We start from the raw sequence: 21,866 nt of genomic DNA on the forward strand, positions 1-21,866 counted from the left end.
GGCGCGCGCGGGGGCGCGGCACGGCACCGTGAGGGTCGGTACGGCCCGGTGAGGTCCGGTAAGGCTCCGTGCGGCCCGGTAAGCTCCGCTATGGCACCGTGCGGCTCGGGACGGCTCGGTACATCTCAGTGCTTGTGCTAGGCGTGGGTGCGTGCAGGTGGGGAGCGGGTCCACGCGCGGTGTGACGGTGCCGGGGCTCGCGTGGGGCGGGCGCGATCGTGTCCTGAGTGTGCGTGGTTGCATCCCCCGTGGTTGTACCCCCGGTGCTGTGTCCACCTGCTCGCCCCTCTATGCCTTGCACACCCACGCGTGCTTTGTTCTGGGGGGCTTCCCAGGGTCCCCCCACGGCCCTGGCTCTGCATCGCTCCTGCCCAGCCCCTGGGGCAGCACCAGCATCCCAAGTGCTTGGGGACCCACATCCCAAAATGCATCCCATGGTGAGTACCCACTGCGGGCCCCCAGGCTGGCGCTGGGGTGACACCATGGCAGGGACACCACGGGCTGTCCCCTCCCTCCAGCCCGGGCCGTGCTGTTTGTCCCACGCTGCTTTAACCCCCCCAGGTGGGTTCGGCCCCTTGCCTCCATCCTCCTCACCGTGCCCATAAATCCATCCCCGATCCCGTTCCCAACCTGCCCGGCCCTCGCGGGACACACGGCAGCTCCCAGCTCGTGCTGCAGATACGGACTGAACTTTGGTCCCTGAGCAATTAAGGTGCCTGAAACTGCACTTCATTAATGGTTGTTCTGCAATAAAACCCATCAAACTGCCCTTATTTGCAATATAAAACTGCAATTTGTTTTAATTTATGTTTTTCAATCCCTGCCGGCTGGTTCCGGGGATCTGCCAGGCATCTGTCACTGGAACCTGGAGCAGGGTGGCCCTGGCTGCTGGGTGGGGTGAAGGGGGGACATGGGGGGTGGGTGGGCTTGCCCCAGGCTTGGAGAATGGGGGGGTTCCCATTCCTGCCCATTGCCCCTGTGCTGTGTCCCCCAGGAAGGGAGGGCAGGGATGGTTCCAGGGAAGAGCATCCCGGTGCCATGGGAGGTTCATGGGAGGCCCCTGAACAGAGATGTCACTGAGGCGAATCCCTGAGCAAGACTGGGAGCAGAGATGGACCCAGGTGCTTTCCTGGGACAGCATCACCCGTGGGAGCTGGGAATGGGCTCAGCTCAGCTCTGTGTGTGCCAGCACACGTGGGTACATCCCTTGGAGCAGCCCCTGGGCATCCCAAGGGATTTGTGCCTCCACAAAGCAGGGCAGGGTCCCTGTGGGCTCTGCCAGCCCTAAGCCCCCATTTCTAATTACAGTCACTTGGCTGTGCCATCCCCCGGGGCTGGCTGTTCTCCGTGGGAGGAATCTGGGCCACGGGGCAGGGCTGGGAAGGGCCCTGGGCCACCTGGGATTCCCGGTGGGAATGCTTCCGCTGGCTCCCAAACCCCTCAGGGCCTTTCCCGGCTCCCGGTGTCCCCTGCCGGCAGGGCAGGGTCGGGGTCCCTGGTGGTTGGAGCTTTCCAGAGGATTCTCCTGGCTCTCGGCAGGTGTGTGATGGGAACCTGGCACTGCTGGGACGGTCCCAGCTCCTGCTGGAGGCAGAATTTGGGCTGTCTGGGGCTGCAGAGCAGCTGATGGTGCCTGAGGAGCTGCAGCAAACCCCATTCCCTGCGATGGGCACGGATGAGCCCCAGGGCTGTGGCACAGGAGGGTGGCAGAGCAGGGGCAGCTCCCCTGGTGTCCCCACTGTGTGTCACTGCCACTCCTGCCTAGCTCTGCATGTTTCCCAAGCCCCTGGCTCCCACCCGGACACGGAGCAGCCACCAGAGCCCTTTCGGTGCCATGGGTGACATTCCTGAGGGGATCCCTCGTCCCACCCCGAGGACACACACGGACACAGCCACCGCTCTGGCACAGGAGCCAGGAAATCGTAGCCGGAGCTACCGATGCTGCAGCACACCTGGAGGGAATTAGGCCGCCCGTTCACCTCCCTGCAAACCTTCTGGAGAGCGAATTCCTGCGGTTTCCCATCGCAATTGCTGCAAATTATACGAGCGTCGTGCTTCATTCCGTTCGGATGGGAACGTGCCCTTGGCGGGTGGCACCCGGAGCTGCCGCCAGCCTGGCCTCGGGGGACCCTTCCAGAGCCCCCCGAGAGATAAAGAATCCCACCCCCCCATCTTTCCTTGTTTTTCCCCTCTCCCGTGGGATGTGGGGGTGCATAGCTGGGGATGGCTGCGGGTGGGATGGGGAGCAGATGTGTGCGCATAGCTGGATGCGTGCCCAGATGTGCGGGGGGAGGGGATGCTGGGGGTGATGGGCTGCCCTAGAGGGGCTTTTCAGAGGCCGCCATCAGCCCGGGGACCCCCGCTCGGGTGCCAGCAAGGCCACAACCTGCGTGCTCATGTGTGTATGTGCACACACGCATGTAAAGGCACACGCACACCCCTCTCTGTGCCTTTCCATGCACGGATCTGCACGGATGTGTGTCCTGGTGCATTCCGCACCTCCCTGGCCGTGCTCGGCTCTCCGGGGGCTCCCCCAAGCACGGGGACCCCCCTTGGTCCTCCGCGACCAGCGAGTCCAGACCTCCGGGCCGGCAGGAGCGTCCCCGCGCGGACACGTCACTTCCTGCGGCGGCGGCGGAAGCCGGAAGTGCCGCTGTGGCCGGTGCCGGGTCGGGGCGTGCCCGGTGGGGCCATGGCGGGCACGGCCGGCTGAGGGGGACCGGGGGCACCGGGCGCTCCGAGCCGGCCGCGGGGCTCGGGCAGCGGCCGCACACCGGGTGTCCCTGCGCGGGGATCCTCCGCCGCGGGCCATGGCGGCGGCGGCGGCGGCGGGTTCCAACTGGGGCCTGATCATGAACGTGGTGAACAGCATCGTGGGGGTGAGCGTGCTCACCGTGCCCTTCTGCTTCCGACAGGTGAGCGCTGGGAGCGGCCGGTGTGCCCTGGCAGCGGCGGGGGCCGGGCCGTGCCCCTGGCAGCCGAAAGCCCCGGCGGGCTCCTCCAGGGCCGGGCAGCGGCCGCCTCTGCCCTTCTGGCCCGGCTATGGGGGTGGTTCCCTGGCTGGAGAGGAAAGTCAGTGAAGGGAACGCTTCAGACCCAGAGCGGGCATCTCGTGTTTCAAACATTCCTTTTTTCTCACTGGTGACGTCTCCAAGTCAAAACTTCTGCTGCACACTCTGGGTTTTCCCTGCCCTGTGGTCTCTCTGATCATTTCTGCCTGCCTTGTAAGGAGAAGGGAGAATGAAATCCAAGGGTTTGCCCACATGATAAACATAACTTGGAGGCTTTTCCAGGTTACTGTGCCCCCTGCCCCTCCCTGGCATCTGGGGCTGTGCCAAGCCCTGCTGGGTGCCAGCCTTGCCCAGGGACAGTGTGTGATGCCAGCTGGTTGTGGATAAATCAGATTGCAGCAGGGGTGGCACCTCGGGCTCTGTTTGTGCTCCCTGGGGGGGTGAGCCAGGGTGGGAATTGTGCTCCCAGTTTGGTGCTCGGGGCTCGGACTGGTGCAGCTGGGAGCTGTGGGAAGCAGGTGTGTGTTCCACGTGTCCTTGGGCTGTGGAGAGAGTGATGTGAAGCTGGTGGGAAGGGGACAGAACTTCCTGAAAGAGGGAAAAATGTGGCTGGAACACGGGGGGAGGCTGAGGGTGCTGAGGGAGGGTGGCTGGGCTGGGCTGTGCTGGGGGGCTGACCCCCATCTCCTGCCCTGCTCCTCTGCAGTGTGGGATCCTCCTGGGAGCCATGCTGCTGATCTTCTGCTCGTGGATGACCCACCAGTCCTGCATGTTCCTGGTGAAATCAGCCAACCTCAGCAAGCGCAGGACCTACCCTGGCCTCGGTGAGACCCCAGCTCTGGGGCTGCTCCCAGCCCTGCTGCTCCTCTGACAGCACCACGACCTTCCTTGGCCTCCCAGGCTGCATTTCCTCATTGCTGCTGCTGGAACAACAAATGGGTTTTTTTTCCTGCAGTTCCCAGTTTCCCTGTTGTGCCTCAGCCTCTCCCCAGGGCGGTGCTGGGTTGGATCCTGCTGCCACAGCCCTGGTAATGGGTGCTGAGTTGCTTTGGCTCTGCAGGGCAGGGAGGAGAGGATCCAAACCCCAGCTCCCGGGAGCCATCTGGGATGAATTGTGGGGCTGGGATGAATTAATTATGGGTCTGGGCACGAGCTCCCCACCCACCCAGCCAGTGCTGCTGGGACAGCGGGTCCTGCCAGCCTGGCACAGAGCTGGAGGCTGCCTGCATCCGAGCTGGGAGCTGCTTTATGGCTCAGCAGAGAGGAAACAGAGCGAGCTTCCAGAGGGCTGAGAAAACAAAAACATCTGGAAGATCCCTGGGTGGGTTTTGGCCGTGCCAAAACCTCGGAGCTGCGCGCTGGCGCCGGGTTTGGCCTCTGCTCGTGGCCTCTCTTGGGATTCTGGCTGCCCTGGGGAGCAGGAGGAGGTGTTTGGGTTCCTCTCCTTGCTGCTGGCATATGGAGCAGCAGGAAAAGTCTCCTTTCCCTCGTCCTGCCCTGCTGTTGTGTGGGAGGAGGGAGCTGTTTGGCGCTGCCCCGGCACAGGGGCTCCAGCAGCTGCTGACAGATGGGGCTGCTCCTCCCTCAGGGCGCCCGAGGTGCTGCTCCAGGGAGCACATCCCGGCCTCTGCCTGCTTGTATCTGCTAGGAGCAGACAAGAGGGAGAAGCCCCATGGCTGGGAGGCTGTTCTGGTGCCAGGGAAGGGGGAGTGCCCACCCAGCTGCTGCCCCTCCCTGCCCCTCACAGGGCGCCTTTGTGCGCCGCTTCCCGCAGGACACAGAGTCCCCGCGCCTTGGAGCGTGTCCCAAGGAGAAGGGATCCTCTGCCCGCCCAGGAGCCAAGGGCTGCCATACACAGAGGGCCAGCAATGCCTCCCAGCTTCCTCCTGGCAGGGGGGGCTGGCAGCAGTGCCGTGCCCACCCCCGGGCCCTGGCAGAGGTGCCACGCGCATCCCAATGCTGCGGGCTCGGGCAGCTCCACACAGAGCCCTTTGTCCCCTCAGCCCGGGCCCAGGGACATCTGCGAGCACTCCCGGGAGGCTTTGGCACCGAGGGAGCTTGTGCACATTCCCTGCAGGCGGGCACAGCCTTCCGGAGGAACCCCAGCAGCCGTGGCACGGGCACAAAGGCTGGCCCAGGCCGGGGCTGGCACTGCCCCTCACCACTGAGGGAAGGGGAAGGGCTGCAGGGTGAGGAGGGAAGGACAGGAAGATCCCAGATGGGTTTTAACAGGAGATGAGGGAATCCCTCCCCTTGCAGCAGCACTCAGGATGTGCTGGGGCTGTGCTGGGCAGCTCAGCCCTGCAGGGCCAGGGGATGAAGCTCTGTCCCAGGAACCACACTGGTCTGAAAGGCTTCTCCAGGTACTGAGCAAGCTCTACCCAGTTTGGGGGCATTCCAAGATCCCATTCCAAGGATTTGACTGTGCCATTTATTTTACTTTCGTTACCTCCTGGAGAAGATAAAGAATCCTATTTTTCCATTGTCCCCAGGTGGGGACTCCTGCCCACAATGTCTGGAGGCTTTGTTCTCCTTGAGCATCAATTCCAAACAGGGCAGATGGGCTGGTTCCAGCATCACCCAGGGCTGTGTCCATATCCAGCAGCTGGAATGTGCTCTGGGAGGATCAGCAGCCCCATTCCTCCATCCCCCCACGCCGAGCTCAGCCTGTTACTGCCCCATCTCCAGAGGGATGTTTTCCTCTTGCTGGCTCCTCTTTCTCCTCCCAGCCCCTTTGTCTGTGGGCCTGACCCCCCCAGAGCTGTTGCCTTTTCCCTCCTGGCTGTGAATTCCCAGAGGAGGCCGCTCCCCGTGCCCGGGCACGCTGCCTGGTGGCGCCTGTCCCACTGCCCTGTCACTGATCCAGCTGCTATTTTGGGTGCTCCCCCACATCCCTGCTCGGGGCTGTGGGTCCCTGCCGTGCCTTTTGCTCCTTCTGTGGGAGAACATCTCGTTTCCTGAACTTTTAGCTGGAGTAGAGTCCAAGGAAATCAAGAGTTGAAGCTAATATTTAAAATAGCAGAAGAAGCTTCCAGAAAGGATCTGAGTTTGTTTTCTGGCGGGCTCTGGGAATGTTGGGCTGTGCCTTGAGGGAAGGCAGAGGGGACTCCAGGCTGGTGGGTTCATGCTGGACCTCACTGGCAGATTTGGGCACTGTGGTCTGGGTTTGGCACCGGAGCTCCCCATTCCCGTTCTGCCCAGCAGGAGCTAAAAATAGAAGCAAAGTTTTTTCTTGGCATTGTCTTTTTAAGAGAAAACCCAGTGATTTGAGGACTAGTGAGCATTTTGTGCTCCAACCCCAGGATGGGAGGGAGGGAAAGCACAGCCTTGGCAGCAGCCCTTTGGTGTGGGTTGGGAGCACTGGGTATTCTGGGAATGGGATTGAACGTTCTGGGCACCAGCTCAGCTCTCCCAGCCAGCCATGTCGGGCAGCCCAGTTCGAGGGGGAAGATAAAAATAAAAAGGGGACTTGGACTGGAATTCTGCACCACTTTAACTTTTGCCACACACAATCTTGTACAGGAATATTTTCTCTCCCATTGCCTTTAATGGCTGCCATGTGTGGCTGCTGCTTCACACCACTTCTGGTTTTAAATAGAAAAAAAAGAACCTGCTTGCTGGCTTTCCCTCATCCCTGCTCCTGTCTTATGTGGTTTTCAGTTTCCAGAGAGAAAGGCTGAAAAAGAAAGTGGGAGGGTGAGGGAAACGGCCCCAAAATACCAGTGGTGGGTTCTTGCTGCACTGCCCCGTGTCACTGCTGGTGTCTAGTTGTGAACTGACATCTTGCCCTGTTCTGGACCTTTCTTTGACTAACTTCCACTCTTTTTTCCCTTTTATGCCAGCATTTCATGCCTATGGAAAAGCAGGAAAAATGTTGGTGGAAACAAGGTAAATCTGCTGCTGATTCAAAGTGTGAACAGTTTGGGTGTCTGTGGTGGAAACCTTTCTGAGCCTTGCTGTGCTCTCCTTCCTGCTGGAATCCCACAGGGGCTGGGTGAGATGCCCTGAGCACAGCTCCAGGTGTCACCTCCATCCCTTCCAGCACTTCCCAGGCTCTGGGAGCACAGAAGGAGGGGATGAGCTGCTCTGCTGTGAAATCCCAGCCGTGTCACTCGTGGCAGCTCTCCAGGGGTGCCGTCCCTGCTGGTGGGTTGGTGGCAGGGACTGTTTCCTTCCTTGGATCCCAGGATCTGCTCTGCTCCTGCCCTCTGTGCTCCCTGCCCTGTGAGATGCCTTCAGGGGGAGTCCTGCCTCCATCTCTGCTTCCTCCCATGACCCCAGTGCAGATGTCAGGTGATGGCACAATGCTCAGAGCCCTGCTTTTTCCAGCAGGGATTCTTTTCCAGGCACGCTGAGCCCAGGGCCGGCAGCGGTGCCGGCTCCTTGGCTCTTCCCAGCTGCAAACTTCTGCTCAGCACTAAAAATACACAGAATATTCCTCAGATGTTACTTGTCCATGCAAGCAGAGGCTGTAATTGCCACAGGGATGTTCTATAATTGGAATTGGGAAGGAGAGTGGTCCAGGAGTGGGAGGAGAAGCAGTTCATGGACAATCTTTTCATTAAAGTGTGGTCCATTGTGTGGAGAGACGTTGGAGAGCCCACTGGATATTGAGACTCTCATGGCAGGGTCCTGCAGTGGGTGTGGGGCTCTGAGAGCCTCGTGCTGATTCTTTCGAATTGTTCCAGGAGTTCAAGGAGTTCTTGTCATCTCCAAGATTAGTTTTCCTTGGTTTTTTTCCCCGTGGCTCCCAACAGGAGTTAAATCCCCATGTGGGTTGTGGGCAGAGCTGCATCCCCGAGTGTTTGGTGTGGAGGGAGGTTCTCTGGTGGCTGTTTTACTGGGATGGAGTGCAGAAGGGGTGTCCTGCTCCTCCCAGCACTGAGGATGGAATGTGGCCCTGCTAACCTGTCCCTGTTTGTGTTTGCAGCATGATTGGGCTGATGCTGGGCACTTGCATCGCCTTCTACGTCGTCATCGGCGATTTGGGCTCCAACTTCTTTGCCCAGATGCTCGGATTGCAGGTGAATAAATCACTCCTGCCGTGCTCCCAGCCCTTGCACTGAGCCCTGGGGACAGCAGAGCTCCTGCTCAGCACCCTGGGGTCCCAGGGGGGCTTTGTGGGGTCCCCTCATGGAGATCCTTGTGCACAGAGCCTCTGCTCTGGGAAGTGTGGGGAGCTCAGACATATGGCAAACAATCAGCTGTGTAAAACTCCAATAAGGCATTTCCATCAAAGGAATTCTTTTTAACTTGGTCCCTTATTAATTCTGGAGCAGATTCCTTGGGGGAGATAATGCTTCCTGCCTTAATTCCTGCCCCAGTGGGTAGTGACAGGCAGTTCCTCTGCCTGAGCTCTCCTCCCTGTAGTTCAGGAGGGATTTTTGTCCTGTCCCTGGCTGGTTTTGTGGCCAGAGTCTCTCTGTGTTCCTGCCTCCTCAGCCGTGTGATGAGCCTGCTGCTGGCTCAGGGTGCTCAGAGGCAAGAGGTGCTCCTCAGAGCCGGCACGAGGGCCGTGCAGGGAAGCAAAAGGATTTTTGGTAGAGTGTTATCTGTGCTGCCTGATGCTCCTAAGCTCAGATTAAGGGACTGTGAAGTTAAAAAAGATGCGTTGAGGCTGCAGCCAAATTAGGTATTAAATATTTCCAAGCATTCCAGAGTGTTCTGCTATAATAAATAGCAGTGTGAGGCTTTGATTAATTTTCTGGATTGGAGTTTTCAACACTTTCAATTTCTCGTCTCCCCAAGTAAATTTAGGTTTTATTTAATTGCATGAAAATACCTAAATAGCTTGTGCTGGATTAGCATTTAACCCCCCCAGCCACCCCCCAGATTCTTCCAGCTCGGACCTGTCACACACTGCAGAGCAACAGTGGCACCCAGTGACTGTCTCAGCTCAGCACAGACAGAGCCCAAGCCTGCAGCATCTCCAAACACCTCCAGACACACAATTGCACTGTTTGAAGTTGCTTTTCACTCTGGGAAGATGAGCCATGCCAGGGTTTGCTGCCTGGGGGTGTGTGGGGTGTGCTCCCCCTGCAGGTGCTGATGCAGGTGTGTTGTGCAGGTGTCAGGTCCGTTCCGCATTGTGCTGCTCTTCGCTGTGTCCCTGTGCATTGTCCTTCCCCTGAGCCTGCAGAGGAACATGATGGCCTCCATCCAGTCCTTCAGTGCCATGGCTCTCATCTTCTACAGCGTGTTCATGTTCGTGGTGGGTACGGACAGCGGGCACCCCCTTTCCCTCCTTTCTGTTCCTTTTTGGTGTCCAGTTTCACCTCCCACATGCTCCTGTGATTCCCTCCTGGAGCTCCAGCCCTGTCTCTCCCAAATTTCAGGACTGGAAGGAAAGGGAGCTGTGGGAATTCTCTCCATGTAGGGTTTCTAGTAGGCTGTGCAGGGTCACACCTCCAAGCTGCCCCCTCAGGCAGGTGTGGAGCCTCCCAGGAGCTGTGCCTTTAAGAAACCACAACGTTCACAAGAGCTGGCTGCACTGAACCATCTCTGGGGATTAGAAACCCCATCCAAGGATATTATAAACAGACATTCAGACATATTTACCTTCTGCTTCCTGTGCAACCCAACTCCTGCCAGTTCTTGTGTCCATGGCAAGGGAGCTCCCTGGCCTCGGCTCCTCCCTCTTTCCATGAAGCTTTTCCTTCTCTTTGGTGAGCTGCTGGTGTTAAATGGCCCTGGAGCAGCAGGTGGGATCCTGTTTTAGGACCCTTTGTCTCTCTCTGCTGAACAGGATTCTCTGAGGGCAGCAGTGCTTCCTGTTTGGATTTAAAAACACATTTAAAAAAGTGCAAAAGAGGTTGCTTTGAACAATGATTCTCACAGTGAATGTGTCGGTGGAAACTGTGCGTGCTGTGATGTCTATGGCATCAAACCAGGGGGGAATGTCACAGATCCCTTGGAATGCTCCCTGGTGGCCCTGGGGGCTGTGTGGGTGGGATGTGGAGCTGGGGGATGGGGATGGGGCTGTGCTGGCAGCTCGGGTTATCCCAGCCTGGCATTGCTGCTGCCCTGCAGCTGTCTGGGGCTGGCTGCTCACCCCTGCTGTCTGTCCTGCTGCAGGTGGTGTTGTCTTCCTTCAACCACGGGCTGTTCAGCGGGCAGTGGCTGCAGAGGGTCAGTTACGTGCGCTGGGAGGGCATTTTCCGCTGCATCCCCATCTTTGGAATGTCCTTTGCCTGCCAGTCGTGAGTACCTGCCTTCCCCAGCCCTGGCACTTGCTCCTGCAGTGGGTTTGTGTGGGGGCACAGGGTCAGGAGGGTCTGCAAGGGATAGATACCATCTGCTTTGGTGGTTTGTTTTCATCAGGCTGCTTTATGGCTCGCTGAAGTTCAGCCTCTCATTCAGTCGTGACCCTTTTGTTACCCAGACCCTTTTGTTATTCCATTTCACCTGGGAATTCTTGTAATGGAGCAACATGAGACCACTGGAGGCAAACAGCTCCTCAGGAGCTTCTGGTGCAGCTGCAGGAGGGATGAAATTCCCCTGGTTCTTGAAGGGAATGGCAGGACACCAGGAAAGGCTGTGCCACCCCCTGTGTGACCCCCTGAACGCTGGGGGCTGCTTAGATCCCCCACATTTCCTGGAGAGCACCCTGAAGGTCACACAGGAGGGGTGTTCCTGCATTTCCAGATCATTGTATAACTCCTGCATTTCCAGCTCCCTGGGTGTAGTGGCACGTGGAAGGAGCTGAGAGCAGACCAGGCCATTTCCACCTGTCCGGTTCCCTGGCTTTGGGAGGGTTTCTGTGACAAGTGGAAGAAGGTGAGGGCAGGCCAGGCTGTCCCAGGTTTCCAGCAGCATTCCCTGCTGCCCAGGACAGCAGGTGGGTGCTGTGTGACAGCTCTGACCCCTGTAAATCCAGCCCTGGGCAGGGGAGGACTGGCCTGCTCTGGAAGGAGCATCCTCCTCTGGCAGAGCTGGGCTTCCCCCTTGTAGCTGCAGCTAACGGGTCTCGTGCCAACACTAAATGAATGTGACAGATAAAATTTGCTCAGACTGCTGTGTTTACACCCACTCCAAGATCCAAATCATCATTTCCCACTTACTGGCTCTCTTGGCAGCTCAGATCCTACCCCAGCACACTCCAGGCTTGCTGTTTAATGTCTCCATTACAACTGGCAAAGGGAATTGTGTTCTCTTGCAGCTTTACCTTGTTAACAAATCCCTTTTATTTTTTCCTTATGGAAGCCATGCAGTACCCAGAACAATTTTCCTGGGAGTTGGAAATGCAGGGAAATGGTTTGGTCTGGACCTGTGTGTGTGCCTAAATATGGGCTCCATGGCAGCACTTTTGTGGCAAACCCAATCTAAAGCTGTGTGTTTTCTCCAAACACCAGGAAAATACCCTGTCCCCAGCCCAGGCAGTATTTATATCTTTTTTTAAAATTTCTTTCCATCTGTGTATTCTTTCTCTTTCTCTCTCTACCCACCATATATAGAAGATACTTTATTCCTTTCTTTATGTGTAATTTATCTATGTAGCCTCAGCTGGGTAGATTTAACTTTACTAACCTTTTTAACCATCCCACACACTGCAGGGCCTCTCTGTTTCCCTCTTTTTACCTTCCCAAGCCTGAATGTTTAGCTGGAGGTGGCTGTGGAGAGGGCAGGGAGGAATCCCAAATGGAGAGATGCCCAGGGAAGCCAATCTCCTTTCTCCAGGGAGGAATCCTAAATGGAGGGACTTTGGGAAGCCAGTCTCCTCAATCTCAGGGAGAAATCCCAAAAGGAGGGATTCCCAGGGAAGCCAGTCAGTCTCTTTTCTCCCAGGGAGAAATCCCAAAAGGAGGGGTTCCCAGGGAAGCCAATCTTCTTTCTCCAGGGAGGAATCCTAAATGGAGAGACTTTGGGAAGCCAGTCTCCTCAGTCCCAGGGAGAAATCCCAGATGGAGACTCCCAGGGAAGTCCTTGCTCCCTGCTGGTACCTCCAGCCCCAGAGCCTCCTTTCACGTTCAGGAATTAAGGGTTAAGGGTGTTTCTGCAGGGCCCCAGCCTGACACACTTCCTGGGGATGGCTTGGTGCCCACTGGAGCTGGGGATACCCTTCCCATCTCCCGAGAGTTCCGGGATGTAGCCGCTAGAATTAAAGTAACAAGAGGTTAATGAGTTGCTAAAATATGCACCTGATGTCAAAAGGAACATTCCCCACGCTTTCCAAGGCTGTAAATACCCCAAATCCCAGGGAATTGGCACTTGTGGCTTTCTGTGAAGCAAGCTGAAGTAGGACAGGCTGCTGCGCTGGGGTTTGTTTGTTTAATTTTCCTTCAGACAGTGGGATGCTCCAACCTTCTTCCCTCTTTTCCTCTGTAAACACTGTGTTGCTTTAATTATCAGCACGGAGAGCTCCAAGAACAATAATCTCTGGCGCTGGGGCTGGCCCAGAGCCACCCGTGGCCCCGGGAACAAACGGTCATTCATTTTGCAACCCTTCCTGAACCCAAATGTTTACATCACACGTTTCGCTCCACGTGGTGGGGTGGGGAGAGCAGGAATATTTTTGCAACACTTAAAAGTTATGAGTGCTCTGAAATCTCTTGGCATTAGCAGTGTAAATTGTGGAATAGCAGCAGGTGTTTATGCTCCAGAGGGGGAAGGTGTCAGGGATTCGTTGCTGCTGGGCTGAGGCAGAGATTGGGCTGGGTTTGGGGTTTTTTCTCCCGTTTCCTGCAGGTTGCCTTAAATATTTTACCCTTTTTACAGTCAGGTCTTGCCTACTTACGACAGCTTGGATGAGCCGTCTGTCAAAATCATGAGCTCCATATTTGCTTCTTCCCTAAACGTGGTCACCACCTTTTACATCATGGTAGGAACTTCCCCTTCTCTTCCCTTGCCAGAAATCTGGAGGGGCCACAGGGATGAGGCTTTATCTACAGCTGGGGCTGCTTTCTGCTTATCTCTATTTATTCTGACAGATAAGTCCTCGTGCTGAAAGCAGAGTTAGGTGGGAGGTGATGAACCCAAGGGCACGGGGGGCACTGGGAGAATCCAGGTTTTCAGAGTAGCATGTTTCCTTGGATGGAGGCAGAGTGAAACCCAGCTCTTCCCAGGCCCAGCCTGGAGCAGGGGCTGCTGCCCAGAGTTTGGCAGAGCTTTTTCCAGCCTGTTTGGTAGGAAGTTATGCCTCATAAGGCAGCAGTTAATAAAACTGGGTTAATAATTCCTGAGGAGAGCCTTGGCCCATGAGCCAGGCTGCTGCAGGGAATTGTGACAGCCCCCTCTCTCTATTGGAGAGGGACAGTCCACAGGCCTGGCAGCAAGAAAGGAAAACCCTTTCCCCTAGGAAAACCCCTGGATTTGATGAGAAACTTGCTTTGAGGCAGTTCCCACTCTTGATTAACGACCTGTCCCAGGTTTTGGGGTGCCCCTGGAGTGACCTCACGCTCCCGCCCGGCTGCTCCAACGGGAGGTCACTGTCCTGTCCCCTCTGTGAGGAGCAGGTGTGAAATGTTGGGAGTCCAACCCCCCTCCCCTCTCCAGGTGGGCTTCTTTGGCTACGTGAGTTACACCGAGGCCATTGCTGGGAACGTGCTGATGAACTTCCCTTCCAACGTGGTGACGGAGATGATCCGAGTGGGGTTCATGATGTCCGTGGCAGTGGGGTTCCCCATGATGATCCTGCCCTGCAGACAAGCTCTCAACACTCTGCTCTTTGAGCAGCAGGTAAGATCCCATGTCTTAGTGTGAAGCATGATTTCTGAAGGGTTTTTGTGACTCTTTGGTTTCTGACTGGGCCCCAAACTGGCCTTGGCTCCCTGAGACCCTGGTGATAATGGCGTGTGGCAGGTACTCACTATCCAGAGGGACAAAACCTCAACTCCCATAAAATCCTCAGTGCCCGGGGTGTGGTGACAGTGCAGCAGGGGCCTGTGGCCATCTCTGAATCCTGCTCTGCTCAGTGGTTAATCCCTGACACTTGGAGCTTTGTGTCCTCTCTGCAGAGGAATTCCATGGGCCAAAGGAGTGAGTTCCCAGTGTAAAGCTCATGTCCCGTGGCTGCTGTTCCCTTCTCTGCTGGGGATTCCAGCTCTGGCATGGACACATTACACAGCTCAGAGCTGAGGTGGTTTCTTCCCCTCAGAAAAAGGGAGAAATGTGCTTTTGGAAGCAGCAGAGCCTCCTCATTTCCTGCTGCTCCAGCTGCTGTCCTTTTGCTGGCCAATTCATTGAGCTCAAGCTCCCGTTCCTGGCCTCAGAGCCCAGCCCAGCCCCATTTCTTGTTGCTTCCTTGTGTGCCTGCTGATTCCTGCTCCATTATTCTCACCCAGCAGCTTTGTCAGCAGCCCTGGAGCAGCTCTTTCCTCCCTGGGTTCGGATGTCCCCTTCCTCCAGCGCCTCGCGGGCTGCGGTGCCGGGGCGGGCGGTGGGATGTGGGATCCAGCCCTCTCCCACACGTTCCACCTTTCCCAGGGCCAGCTCCTCAGGCAGCCTTTGTGACTGAGGCTGGTCTGTGTGCTGGAGACTGTGGGTCCCTTGTGGCAGTGGCGTGTTCTCCTCTGTGCATTGTGCGCGCGGAGCGCGCCGATGGGATTCAGCAAATAACACTGGGAGATTGTGGGAATGTTCTGAGGCCTTTGTGTATCCGCATAAATAGAAACCTCTTAGGCAGGAAATAAAACTTGAGCAATTTATAGCCCTAAATCCTGCCACTTCTGCCTGTGAGAAGCCCCCGGCTCTTTTCTCACGTTGGGAGGGCCTGAGGATGGGGGCAGGCTCGGTGAGAGCCAGCGGGTGCAGAGGAGGAAGCGCTGGAAACACTTGGGAGCACTTTGGATCTCGCCTGGGCTCGGCTCGTGGCTGGCTGGGCTCTGGAGGTGTCGCTTTGCCTTCCTCCCCCATCTGTGCAGCAGCAGCAGAGCTGGGACCTGCTGGGTCTGCAGGGCACACTGGGGCCTCTGCCTTCCACACCTCCCTCTCGGGAGGTGGGGTGGGATGGGAAGCAGAGGGCCTCTGGAATTCCTCCAGCAGCTGCCCAGCAGCACCCACCCTCCCCTGTGCTCTCCCTGGGGTGTCTCCATGTCACACTGTGCAGGGGATGGCCCTGCTCCCTGAGCTGCTGGGGAACACCTCTCCCTAGCACAGCCAGAGCTCTCCCTCCTGCTGCACCCCTGAGCTCCTTCCTCCTGCCCTTGGGCTGTTCCCTGAGTCCCTGCTGAGGGGATCACGGCTGGGATGGGCTGGAGCTGCAGGCAGCATTGCTGAGGGAATTGCTGGGGGGCTGAGGGAATTGCTGAGGGGCTGGGGGCTGCAATACCAGAGCTAACTCTCCCCTCTCCACCCTTGCCCTCCCAGCAGAAGGACGGCACCTTCGCTGCCGGGGGCTACATGCCCCCGCTGCGCTTCAAAGCCCTGACGCTGGCTGTTGTGTTTGGAACCATGGTCGGAGGCATCATGATCCCCAATGGTGAGTGAGGAGCTGGGAACAAGGGCTGGCTGCTTTCTCTGGGCTCTGTTGTTTGTTTTCCTGGCTGGGGTGATCAGACTCACACCCCATCCTGCCCGGGGGCTCTGGCAGCTGTCCCGTGCTGCTGCTCTGGCACTCCTGGAAAAGACCTTTGCTGACTTTTCCTCTTTTTCTCCAGTGGAAACAGTCCTGGGCCTGACAGGTGCGACCATGGGAAGCCTCATTTGTTTCATCTGCCCAGCTCTTATTTACAAGAAGATCCACAAGAATGCGCTTTGTTCACAGGTCAGTGCTGATGCTGCTTGACATCCCCCTAAGCCCTCTGCAGAGCCTGGGAACGTGCTTCATTTGGCTGCAGCACAGAAACTGCTCAGCACCTCCTCCAGCCTCCCCTCCAGTCTGCCCAGTACAGGTGGGAGCTGTTCTGGGTGGGTGTCCACCACCTGGGGATGCACAGACAGTGGCAGAGGTGCTGGCCCAAGCTGGAACACCAGCTCTTTTTCTCCCTCCAGCAGCAAGTGAAACAGTCATTTTGTGCATAAAATGCTGCTTCCAGTCCTCCTCGGGGTGGGATTCAGAGTTTGGATCCTCAGAACAGGAAATCCAGGCAGCCTGTAAAACCTTAAAGCCTCACATCCCAACCTGCCCTGGCTGGGTAAAACAAACAGGGCTCCACGGTGTGGTTTGTGCTGCCGACCCTCAGCTTTCTGCTTTCAACCAAAATAATAGTAAAAAGGAACACACACATAGAGGTGTTGCTTCAGGAATTGATTTTCTGAGGGATTGGGGTCGTTCAGAGGCTGTTAGAAGTTTAACTTTTCCTTTTGCTCCAGTTTGAATTGGCCTCCTCAGGGACTGAAACAAAGTGGCTCTTTGCTAGGCTTGATCTCTCTGCTCCTGCAAATACCGTGGGCTGAAATTAACAGGTTTTGGGTTTTTTTCCCTAACAATAATTTAATCCACTGCCTTTTTCACAGGCCTCTGTCCCAACATTCCCAGTCAGGACAGTTCTGGGCTGGGAATAAGGTTTTGGGCACAGTGTGGAGTCAGCAGGGGAGAGCAGCACGTTTTTGTGGGGCCCACAGAATTGGTGGCTTGTTCTCTGCTTAATGACTTGTGGCTTTGCAAACCTACGTGAATTTTTTAAGCAGGGTGTGTTTTTTTTCTTCCCTGTGCTTTCCCTGACACAAGGAAGCAGTCCAACTTTCCAGCTTTCACTCGGAATTCTGACACTTAGCTCCAAACTTCTTTGAGCGAAACCCCGAGCAGGAGTCTGAATGCCAGCCTGGGTTTTTCAGGGAAACAAAGAGCACTTTCAAGAATTGCTTTCTATTCCGGCTGAGCCAGAGCTGTTTCCCTGCAGTGCCTCGGGGCTGCACTCAGGACAGGCTGAGCTCTCAGCCCGGCTGCTGGGTGGGACACTGGGGCCCTCACAATGCCTGACCCCAGAGCCGGTCACGAGGCTCAGGGGGATGTTTGTCCTGCAGAAATCCCCACAAAGGAGGAAGGGCTTATCTAAAGCATCAGGCCCCGGGTTACTTGTCGAGGGGCTGGCAGCAAGCTGTCCAGCCTTCCCTGAGTGATCCATGGCCTGTCAGGTTTGCATTCCTGCTCGGAGCGAGAACACACCTGCCCGCCCTGCTCAGCACCTCCCCGCCTCCACAGCCCAGCTCCCAGCCCGGCCTCTCCTCCCTCCAGGTCTTTGCAAAGGCTCATTTATTCTTTCCCTGGAGCTCTGTCTTTGGTCTCCTCCTTCATTCCTGCACTCCTTTGATCAGGTGCTCCACTCCATCAAAGTCAGCTCCTGAGGAAGGTGGCGGGCGGGGGGAGAATGCCAGCCCTGGGCTCAGCTGTCCTTCCCTTCCTGTCCCTGTCCAAACAGGGTACAGGGACGTTTTCCCTCCTTCCCTGCATCAGCTTTAGCTCCTTCAGAGCAGCAAACCTCAGCGCCAGCTTTTACACTTCTCTGGGTTATCTTGGCTCTTGTGCTGCTGAGGACTGGCTGCTTTTATCGGGCCACTTCTGGCACCCAGCAGCGTCCAGTGTGGGGCAGGTGGTGACGTGAAAGGCCAGGTTTTTGCAGGAGAGGTGCAAACTGAGCCTGCGAAACACTAAATGCAATGAAGAGGATTTCAGATGGGGGAGGGAAATGGGCAGATGTTTGCTGGCCAGCAAAAGGCTTCTGCTGAGGAGCTGGGAAGGATTGAAGCTGCTGCTCAGCTGGGCTGGGCTGGGAGTGCCCTGGTTGGAAGGGGTGGGTTGGAAAGGCAGGTCCCAGAGCAGTTAAAAAGCCCAGAGTCAGGCACACAGCGCTGTGAGTGAAGCAGGGATGGAGAGTGTTCCCTTTCTTGTGGTTTAGCATCTGTTGCTGTAAAGGTCCACGTCCCGCTGCTCCCCGCGAGCCCCGGTTTGGCCGAGCTGCTCTGGGCCGTGTGGGGCTCTGTGAGCAGAGTGGAGCTGCCAGCAGGAAGGTGTTGCCTTCCCAGTGTTGACACAAGCTTGTCCGAGAGGCCCCTCCTAGGGAGGCCGGAGCTGCTCTTGTCCCACTTGCGGAAGAGGAGCTGCCGGAGGTCAGGAAGTGACCCCTGGGCTCGCCCCTGTGCGGGTGGAAAAGAGATTCCCTCTGCAATCCCTGGCAGCACAGGGGCCAGCACACCTTCCCCAGCAGCACGTGCAGGGGTGCAGCCCCCCAAACACAGCATCTCTGAGGAGGGGGCTGGCAGTGACCGGGGCTCTGCATTCCTTGGCCATGACTCCGTCCCTCGGAGCGCTCGCTGGTGTCCAGGAGGAGGACGGGGATGGCGTCACGCCACACAAATGCAGCGTGTTTGCTTCCCGTGGCTGCAGGACAGGGCTGAGCTAATGGCTCTGCTCTGCAGGGCTGGATCATTTCTGGGAGGAAGGAGGGCCAGGGGAGCACGACGGGCCGAGGAAATGGCAGCGTGAACTTCCTCTGCTGGGTTCCTGTCCGTGCTCCGAGCGTGGCTCCCGGGAAATGTGTCCTAGCCATGCTGAGCTGCCCCAGGGCTTCCCACAGCCTCTCCTGTGTCTGTGCTGAGAGGGGCTTCTGCAGAAAGTGCTCTGCTCTCAGTGGGATCACTGGCTCTGGGGGAGATCACTCCCCTTGGCTCAGAAGTGCCTTGCAGTGCTGAGCCTCCCCTCGCTGCAGGATCTCTCTGGATGCTCTGGGCATTGGTGGCTCCTCTGCCTGGATTGGTTCCTTGAGCGCTCGCGTCCTTGCAGCCCTCAGTCCCGTTCCTTCAGTTGCCTTGGTGGTCCCCTGAGCACAACCCGCCTGCTTTTCCATGGCATAAGCATCTCCGTGGAATGAAGCCAAATCGTGGCCCTCTTTATTCTGCTCTTCAGCTGGGGAGGGGGTAGGTGAGGAGGGGGTGAGGGCGGCTCAGGGACAGCCCAGCCTGTCTCCGGCTGCCACGTGTGCCCGTACCCGCTGCTCCGGGAGCTCGCAGCTGAACTCCAAATGTGCAACAATCAAAGGGGCTTCAATCCGAGCCATTTGAGCCCCTGGTTCCCCACCAAGATAAGAAACAACAAAAATCCTTTTAAAGCATTTAATGTTTTCAGCCGTTTCCTACAGCTCCCTCCTCTCCCACGTTGCTCCTGGTTCCTGTGGCACCAGAATAGATCCTCTTTGTGGAAACGCTCTTCCTCTGCGCTGTTGTTTCTGGAAAGTGCCAGAACAACCTCCCAGGCACAAAATGCATTTGTGCCGGGGCTGTGGATTGTGGGAGGGGAGGAAGTGGAGCAGCTCAGCCCAGGGCAGCAGTGCAGGACCTGCTGACTCGGCGTTCGCCCGGGGCCGGGGGGGTGCATGGCAGGATATCTGCTCTTTGTGCACCCCGGGCAAGGCAGGCAGCACATTCTGCTCCCGTTTCCTCTGCAGCAGCTCTAAGGTCTGGCCTGTGCTCCCTGGCCACGCTGCCCCTGGTGCAGAGCTGCTCCACGTCCCGCCAGCCTTTTCCTTCCGAAGGCGTCGGGCTGTCTGCGGGGCGTGCTGGGAACGGGCCCTGCGCGCTCCCCTGAGCCCACTCTGACCACGCCGCTCCCTTCTGGGTCACCTCCCCCAGTGGGTGAGGAAAGCACCGGCCCCTCCTCCCCTCTGCAAGTGCCAATGTTTTAATTCCTCCTTCCAATTTCACCTCTCCCCCTGATTTGCAGTTTTCTGGCAGCTCTTCCAGTGGTGAAGTGCTCCCTGTGGCCGTTCTTGGTTTTCCCCACACTGAGAAGCATCTTTTTGTTGTGCTTTTTGTGAATTGGGATGTAAATCTGCGCAGTGAGGATGGGGAGTCGTGGAATCATGAAATGGTTTGGGTTGGGAGGGGCCTTAAAGCTCATTCAGCTCCTCCTCCTGCCATGGGCAGGGACATCTTCCACTAGACCAGGTTGTCCAAGTGCCATCCAACACTTCCTATGACTCATATGGAATTAGAGCCTTTTAGATCAATTTGTCATCACATAACAAGCTGTAAAAATTCCTTTGCTGCTCATCACTTTCTCCTTTTTGAGGTAGAGGAATTCCAAGAGCCCTTCCCTCCATGGGATCCAGATTCCAGCCTTCTATTTTTACCCTGTTTGATCCTGGCTTTCTGGGAATCAGGGAGTCATTTCTCAGCAGCTTCTTGAGCCCTGGGACCAGGATCTGTGTGTGGACATGTTAGCCTTGCTTTCAAACCCAAGGATTTTGAAGCAGCTGCCTGGAATGGTTTGGGGCTGTAACCAGGCCAGGCTCTCTGTGCTCAGCCAGACCTGATTTCATGGAGTTCTCATGCTGGGAATACCAGGAAATGAGTCTTTGCAGTAGGACTTGTCTGCCACATGCATTTTCCTATCCCTGGGTCCTGCCCACTCACTTCACTCACTTTTGAGCCCTTCCAAAGCCTTTCCAACAGCTTCCAGCCTCCAACAGCTTCCATTCCAACAGCTTCCATTCCCATGGCTCTACACCCAAAAATGAACCTCAGCCAGGAGCAACTGGTTTTCCCGTTTCCCTTTGACATTTCTCTTCTCTCCCTAACACATGTCACCGTGCTGAGCTTGGCATTCTGTGCAGGCACCGTGGGAATGCCGTGGGGAGCAGTCCCCTTGGATTTCCTGTGCTCACTGTCCTTCTGTCCCTCTGTGCAGATGATCCTGTGGATTGGGCTGGGCATGCTGGTGATCAGCACCTACACCACCCTGTCTGCCACTGAGGACACCCCTGTGAGGACAGAACCAGTGGGCTTGGAGCACCTGGACAGGGAGGAGAGCAGAATTGACCAGGATTCAGTCAAACTTCCAGGTATGTGCTGCTGGAGTTGGGTTTCCCAGCCCTGTTCCCAGGTCAACTCTTAAAAAGAAGGAGAAATTTGGGTGTTTTTTTAAAGTGTGGTGGAAGCAGGGTAATCTGCAGGCAGCTCTGTGCATCTTCCCAGCTTCCTGGGGCCTTTTCCCAGGAAAAGCTGCACTTTGGTCTGCTGGAAAAGCCGCTGTGACCTCCAGTGGTCCATTGTGGGAGCTGTTCTTTTGGGAAGGGAAGGGTGTGGTGCAGGCCTGGGATCCCCTGGAGGGACAGAGCAGCGATCCCTGTTTGGGATGAGCCCAGTGCCCACCTGGCCCACAGGACTGTTCTTCCCTGTGCCAGCCCAAGGACCATCCATCCATCCATCCATCACCCTCGAAGGAAGGGAAATTTATGGGAACTGCCTCTTTTTTTGGTGCCGAGGGTATAAATTTGGCCTCTTCTTTCCCTCTGACAAAGCCTGTGATTATGCCTCAGCTTTGTTTACCGGTCCTTGTTATTTATTATTTGTTTGCTGGGGCTGCTGATGGAATTACGGCCGCTCCTCCCTTTCCCAGCTGCCGCGGAGCGAGGCCGTGGCGCGCAGGTGCCGCCTGACCCCGCGCTGCCCCTCGGCGTCCTGTTCCTTCGCTGCACTTTTGTTTCCTCCTGCTCCTGTGGGGTTTTATTTTTTATTTTTTTTATTCTTTGGAGGCCTTGAAATATCCTCGCAGAGATTGAGAGCGGAAGGGAGAAAGGGGCTGGCTCTTGTGGAGATTATCCTCCCTCCTGGTTCTTGGCTGGGTTCCTGCCCGGCAGCTTGGAGCGTCTCCCACACCGGTGCTGCTGCCGATAACATTCACTCTGGGCTTGCTCCGCCGTGGAGTTTACTTGTGGTTTGCTCGTGGCTTACTCAAGGCCGTGTGTGCCTTCCCGGGCATGCGGGTGCCGGTGAACTCCGAGCAAAAGACGCTCCCAGTCCCTTAATGGAGCCCTCAGCAGGGCCTGGAGGAGGGATGCGATTGAATTCTTCCGTCTTGGTTAATTTTGGAGCAGTAATGGCCAAAGAACAGCTGCTCCTTTCAGGAGGAATCGCTAATGACACGTGTTCTGACTGGGAAAATAAAAAACCCCATAAAACACGGTGTCTGCAGGAGTTTGC

At 56.8% G+C, this 21,866-nt stretch overlaps 1 protein-coding gene across 1 annotated transcript in view; it reads left to right on the forward strand.

The window, feature by feature from the left end:
- Positions 1–2,320: 2,320 nt before the first annotated feature.
- SLC38A10 (solute carrier family 38 member 10) overlaps positions 2,321–21,866 on the forward strand; it is a 31,262-nt gene continuing 11,716 nt past the window's right edge. Inside the window, exons 1-11 of the mRNA XM_074554821.1 lie at positions 2,321–2,915; positions 3,718–3,835; positions 6,854–6,899; positions 7,942–8,035; positions 9,079–9,222; positions 10,086–10,210; positions 12,726–12,828; positions 13,503–13,685; positions 15,315–15,426; positions 15,605–15,711; positions 20,572–20,725. Of these exons, the coding sequence (XP_074410922.1) occupies positions 2,397–2,915; positions 3,718–3,835; positions 6,854–6,899; positions 7,942–8,035; positions 9,079–9,222; positions 10,086–10,210; positions 12,726–12,828; positions 13,503–13,685; positions 15,315–15,426; positions 15,605–15,711; positions 20,572–20,725 (1,705 nt within the window). The 5' untranslated portion in view covers positions 2,321–2,396. The remainder of the gene's footprint in view (positions 2,916–3,717; positions 3,836–6,853; positions 6,900–7,941; positions 8,036–9,078; positions 9,223–10,085; positions 10,211–12,725; positions 12,829–13,502; positions 13,686–15,314; positions 15,427–15,604; positions 15,712–20,571; positions 20,726–21,866) is intronic.

Source organism: Zonotrichia albicollis, chromosome 19, assembly GCF_047830755.1.
Source record: "Zonotrichia albicollis isolate bZonAlb1 chromosome 19, bZonAlb1.hap1, whole genome shotgun sequence".
NCBI lineage: Eukaryota > Metazoa > Chordata > Aves > Passeriformes > Passerellidae > Zonotrichia > Zonotrichia albicollis.